This window comes from Bison bison, unplaced genomic scaffold (genome assembly GCF_000754665.1).
Source record: "Bison bison bison isolate TAMUID 2011002044 unplaced genomic scaffold, Bison_UMD1.0 scf7180017864223, whole genome shotgun sequence".
In the NCBI taxonomy this organism is placed as follows: domain Eukaryota; kingdom Metazoa; phylum Chordata; class Mammalia; order Artiodactyla; family Bovidae; genus Bison; species Bison bison.
In genome coordinates, this window is record NW_011494795.1 from 467215 (window position 1) to 473319 (window position 6105).

Consider the following 6105-nt stretch of genomic DNA (forward strand, 5'->3'; position numbering starts at 1 on the left):
GGGGACGCGGAGCTGGGGACGCGGTGCGGCGTGGCGGGGTCGGGACTGGCCGTGACGCGAGGCGGGGCGGGCGTGGCGCGGGCTCGGGGGCCGAGGTGCGTGTTCACTGGGCCGGACTCCTGGAGTGACTTTCTCGTTTGACCCTCTCAGGAGCCCGGGCGCCAAGCGAAGGCGGGCCAGAGGGGCTGCGAGGATCGCTGCAAGGGTCGGAGGTGTAGGCCTCTGCTGAGGAGACCGGTGTAGGCCGGTGGAGAGAGGGCTCTGGTCGGCCTGAGGTTTCCCGGGAGGGTCTGGGGAGGGGTGGGTACCCCGGGGGAGGACGGCGGCAGCGGGTCTCTGATTCAGGGATTATTAACCCCGGGCGGGTGGAAGAACTCGGGGAGGAAGAAATTACACCTTTATTGTCATAAGTGAAACTTAGCAAGTATTTCCTCACCTGACGTTGTCTGTGCCCAAAACGAAGTCTTGATTGCAAATAGGGATGAGTGTAAATGATGGAGATAACAGTATCCACAACTGCTACAAACTCATTTACAGTCATCGCTGCTTCATCAGATCGACAGAACCTTGTTATTTAATACTTGGAAAAGAAGACTCTATAGTAATATAGCATGAGTTTATTTTAAAAGCATTCTGGTAGCGATTTCAGTATCAGTAATTACAATTCTCTGTCTTTTGATTAATGTGTGTAAACCCATTATTTAATGTGGCTACTTGAAAATTTAAAATTACATACAGGCTCGCACTGTGTTTCTGTTGGAGCCTCACCAGGTGCAGAATGGTCCAGATCGGTAGTTTTTTCGGTGCTCACCGTCCTGTGCCTGAACCCTGGTATCTTGAGATTGGATCGTTGCCATGGTGCTGTGTGGGTGATGTTATGGGTAACTCTGGTTTACAAGCATGGAGACTGAGGCCAGAGCAGCCAGTGCTCAGGGACGCGAGGATGCTTTGGTGGAGCTGCGATCTGAACCTAGGCTTTCTGACCTCAGGACTCGTGCTCGTACCACTTATCGGTCTTTCTGCCTTTTGGGACAACGAAGTTGACTTTCATTATTTTGCTGACCTATGCCAGGCCCCGAGGAGAACGCCGGAAATGGACTTCCTGAGGCTTGCCCGGCTCTTCTCCAGCCCCTGCCCCGTGGGACTGTCCATTGTGTGCCACCTTGACCCTCTCAGAGCCAGGTGGGCTGGAGGTAGGGCCGCAGGGTGGGTTTCGCCCGCGCCAGCAGCCTTCTCCAGTTCTCTCTCTCAGCTGCCCCTCGGCTCGCAGAGCCAGAAGAACACAGGCAGCCTCAGCTCTGACCCCGGCCAGCTCAGCCCCACGGCCACCCAGGAGGAAGGGGAGGAAGAGAGCTTTGGGACTCTCTCCGACAAATACTCCTCTCGGAGAATGTTCCACAAATCGACGGCCCAGCTGTATAACCTGCGGCTCAAGGAACAGAGTACTGAAGAAGATGAGGAAGGGGAGCTGGAACCAAAACCATGGCGGGGCCCCAGAAACACCCCTTACTGGTACTTCTTTCAGTGCAAACGCCTGATCAGGGAAGGAAAGGTAGGGAACCTCTGGACTCTGCTGCTCCCAACTCCTGCTTCCGCGGTGCCAGTCTTTTGTGAGGGGCTATCCTGCTGTCCTGGTGGGTGCTCAGGGCTTCTCTCCCCTCTTTGTCTTCATTCCCCCCAGTGCTGCCTCAGGCGACCCTCTAGCCCCCTGGCTTCCCGTGCCCCCTCCTCGATGCCATTCTCATCTTCCTGTTACCAACCCAGCCATCCCACGGGCTCCCCATCTTTGTGTCCAGCTGCCTCCTCACCATCTCCGTTACACTTACCCTTAGTGGCCTGGAATTCTTGTTCCCAACCTCAATTTCTCTACACTTTCTTCATCTCCCTAATTGGTAACCCGGTTTTTCCATCCGTCTAGGCCAAATCCCTTTACCCCTAGTCTTCTTTCTCCCACCAACTCTGCCTTCAAAGTGTCTCCCATCCTAACTTCTCACAACCCTCCCCCTGAATGCCCAGGCCTAGCCTTCTCCTCCCCACCCCCCACCCCCATCAGCTGTTATGACACTTGTCACTAGTCTCCCCGAGGCTCTCTCCACCTCTTACCCCGATGTGGCCTTAGACACGGAACCGTGAGCAGAGAGCAGGTGGGCTTTCTCCTTCCTCTAGCACTCCCCACGTATTCAGTGACAGTGGGGGTGTTCATTTTCTTAGGTGTTGATAATGACATTCCATTTAGGCTTAAAAATGTCTTGGCGGTATATGTTGAAGCTTTTGTGAATGAAGTGATACAATGTCTGGAATTTGCTTTAAAAAAAATTGAGTTGGAAGGAGGAGCGCAGGATATTGATGAATCAAGATTGGCCAAACATTAATAGTCGTTGTAATTACAGCTTTCTACTTTTGTGTGTATTTGAGATTTTCCGTAATGAAAAGTTGAGAAATAAAGAGAAGCCAGAGTCCTCATGATAGCATATGAAGCCTGCAAAAACTGCCTCTTCTCCCGCTCGACCCTCCCCTCTCTGTCTGCCTGCACCTCCCCTCCTTTACTCTCTCCCCCGCAGCCACCCCCCTAGCTCCCAAGCACACTCCTGCTTCAGGGCCTTTGCGCCGACTGTTCCCTCAGTGAGCCACCTGGCTCCTTCCCTCACCTCCTTCAGATCTTCATTTACCTGGGCATTGCCCTTGTGCTCAGAGAGTTCCCCCACAGTCGTGGGGCCAAGAGCGCTCATAGGTGGTGGGAGTCTGGTGGGCTTTCCTTCCTGGCCACCACGCAGTCCCCTTGCAGTGGAGCACAGGGACTGGGAGGCTGGTGGCAGAGGCCCAGGGGGCGTGTTTGGCTCCTGGGCTGGCCTGGGCTTGAGCTCAGGGAGGGTCCCTTAGCCTCGGTCTCCCTCCCTCTGCTGAACCCCCTTCCCTGTGTCCTCCCTTCCCCAACCCCTTCCCCAGCTGGCCGAGGCCCTGGACCTGTTTGAGAGGCAGATGCTGAAGGAGGAGCGCCTCCAGCCCCTCGAGTGCAACTACACAGTGCTGATCGGGGGCTGCGGGCGGGCTGGCTACCTGAAGAAGGCCTTCAGGCTCTACAACGACGTGAGCATGGGGCAGGGGGGCGGCAGGCCAGGCGGCCTAGAACACGGGCTTTGGGCCCCAGAAGAGTTGGGTGCCGGTCCTGAATGTGTTCCCTGCTAGTGCATTACCCTGGGTGGCCAGTTTCGCCTCTCCAGCCTCAGTTTTGTGGTCTTAGCACAGGTGACATTACCTAGGCCAGAGTGCTTTATCCATCACGAAGGTGCCCTTTCCAGCTGCTCTTCACTGAGTGTCCTTCACATCTTTATCATTGTTGTTGATTACCTATTTGCCTGTCGTGTGTCTCCCCTCCAGGGAGTAAGCTCAGTGAAGACAGGCCTTGCCTGTCCTGGTAACCCCAGTGGCCAGTACCTGGCCTGTATTAAGTCCTTAGTATGCGTCTGTGGAATATGTGAACACATACAGAGCGTACCCCCATCCTCGAAGCTGGGATCACTGTCTTTGTTTCTCCAGTGAGGACGCTGAGGCCTGGAGAGATGAAGTGCTGTGTCTAAGGTTACCTGTCTCGAGTGCTGATTTGGAGTTGAGCCCAGCCACGGCCTGAGAGCAGGGCTCTGTGCGCTCTGCGGCAGCTGCTTGCTGCCCTCGGTCAGGTGGCCCTTCTCTGGGAAATAGAGAGCACTTGGCTTTACCAGGAGCTTCTCAAGCTTCATCACCGGGAGGGCTTGCGAAGCAGTGTCAGCCGGGCAGGAGGAGGGCTGGGGAGGCCTGAGATGTGCTGCAGGGCTGTGCTCCCGCCTGCCGCTCCAGGGGCCACTCTCCCAAGACGGTCTCCTTGGTAACGGCCTTCCAGTGTGACCGTATCACCCCCGTTTTTCCAATGACAAGCTGATTGCCCACAACCCCTCAGTTACTAAACATTGGAGCTGGGGTTTGATTACCCCTCCTGCCCTTTACCAGATCAGATCTATCCCACAGATCTTAACAGTTAGGGCAACCTGGGCGGCCAGAGGGCAGGAACAGTTACAGCGGCCTGCCGTAAGAGCACTTCAGGCCCAGGGTGGGCTGCTGAGTGCCTTGGGGAGGATGCTTTCTTGTTTGGTGCCTCTGGGGAGCAAGGCCAGCTCTCAGGGCCCCTCAGGTTGAGTCGGGTTTGGAGAGCCCAGCTCTGTGTGTCAGTCGGCTCTGCCTCTTAGCAGAGTCCTCTCTAGCCTCCTATCCCCATGTCCCATGCATCCAGCTGACCCCAGAGCCACCTCCAAGTTTCTCCCTGTCTCCTCAGATGAAGAAGCGGGACCTGGAGCCCTCAGACGCCACCTACACAGCCCTGTTCAACGTGTGCGCCGAGTCCCCCTGGAAGGACTCCGCACTGCAGAGTGCCCTGAAGCTACGGCAGCAGCTTCAGGCCAGAAACTTCCAACTCAACTTGAAAACGTACCATGCCCTGCTGAAGATGGCCGCCCTGTGCGCGGACCTCAGGATGTGCCTGGATGTGTTTAAGGTGGGGCCATCCCTTCCTTCCTGCTCCCCACTCAGAGTGAGTCCTGCGAGGCCGGGCTAAGGCTTTGCCCTCTGTGTTCCTCGTGTGGGAAGGTTCAGATGCTGATGAGACAGGCCCCCTGTCGGCCTCTGGGACTCACCGAGGAGTCCCTGTGGTCAGAGTCCTGGGTGGGACAGGAAGGCCCCCGCCCTGTGAGGGTGGCGGGGGGGGGTCGTGTGTGCTGCCGTGTGCTGTGTCCTGCTGAGGGCACTCGCTGGTGAGATGCATAGCGCTGAAGAGGAATCGGTGCCCGCCGGGGCATCGTTCCAAAGATCTTACGAGGCAAGTCCTGTGGCCCCTGCTTCACCGATGAGGAAACTGAGATGGGCGTTTAACCGATGAGGAAACTGAGATGGGTGCTTAATGCTTCCCACATTTGTACAGCAGGCTAGCGGTGAAGCCGGGACATGAAGCCAGCTCTGGTCAGTTCCAAAGCCTCATGTGCACGGGTTGAGTGGCTACTGGGCAGATCTTCGCGGAGGGGCTGCACAGGAGTGATAGGAGCAGAGCCCGGAAGACAGGCCTGGGAAAGTGGGAGTGCAGGCCCCGGGGAGCTCTGCTCCGAGGCCGGTGCTGAGCTGGCCCATGCCGGATTCGGGCCCCACTGCTGAGGATATGCAGCCCTGGCCCTGCCGTGGGGTGTCTGTTGGTCCTGAGCCAGACCCAGTGGGCCTGAGTCTGGGCCTCGATTCACCTGCAGAGTCTCAGCAGGCCCGCTTCGTTCCTTCCCCCAGGAAATCATCCAGAAAGGGCACGTGGTCACAGAGGAGACCTTCAGTTACCTGCTCATGGGCTGCATCCAAGACAAGAAGACTGGCTTCCGATATGCCCTGCAGGTCCGTCCCCCGGCTCTGCTTCCTGTCACCTGCTGCGCTGCTCGCCCCGCCACCCTGTGCCTGTGCTGGGCGCGAATGATGATGCTGGGTGCACTTCTTGAGCACCCACTCCTGCCCTGTGCTGGGTGTTTTTATATTTGTGATCTTTTGGCCTTCCCAGAGCACACTGTTCCCGGAGTTTTACAGATGGGTGCACAGCAGGCACTCAGAAAGTGCAACTGAAGCCAACCCTTAAGTTGGCCTGGACTCCTCCAGAACCTGGCCTCTCTGGCCGTTCCTCCTCGGGGAGTAGGGAGAAGGGCTGGGAGAAGCAGAGGGGTAGAAGTGGGACACAGTTTGGGGAAGCGAAGTGGGCTAGTGATCTACCTGCCACTGCAGGAGACACAAGAGACACGGGTGTGATCCCTGGGCTGGGAAGATCCCCTAGAGGAGGGAATGACTATTCACTCCAGTATTCTTGCCTGGAGATTCAGAGGAACCTGGCGGGCTACAGCCCATGGGGTTCCAAAGAGTGAGACATGACTGAGCGACTAACACATATGAAGGAGGGGAGGAGGGTGCCTGTGTAGGGTCCTGGGGCTCTCAGTTTCCTGGGTCCTCATTTGCCCAGAGCCTGGAGTCTTTCCCATGCCCCATTTGCCCACTGGTTGCTGCCCCGATGCCTGCTCTGCTGAAGGCTCGTCGGAGGAGGGGCTGGGGGAGGGG

At 57.1% G+C, this 6105-nt stretch overlaps 1 protein-coding gene across 5 annotated transcripts in view; it reads left to right on the forward strand.

Annotated features, from left to right (window-relative positions):
* The first annotated feature begins 6 nt into the window (after positions 1-6).
* The window catches only part of LOC104992749 (pentatricopeptide repeat-containing protein 1, mitochondrial-like), an 11768-nt gene continuing 5669 nt past the window's right edge, over positions 7-6105 (forward strand). Inside the window, exons 1-5 of one of the 5 annotated variants that reach the window (XM_010845733.1) lie at positions 7-38; positions 1073-1552; positions 2947-3087; positions 4307-4525; positions 5299-5400. In XM_010845733.1, the coding sequence (XP_010844035.1) occupies positions 1094-1552; positions 2947-3087; positions 4307-4525; positions 5299-5400 (921 nt within the window). In that variant the 5' untranslated portion in view covers positions 7-38; positions 1073-1093. The other 4 variants (XM_010845734.1, XM_010845732.1, XM_010845731.1 and 1 more) reach the window with 4 other exon arrangements.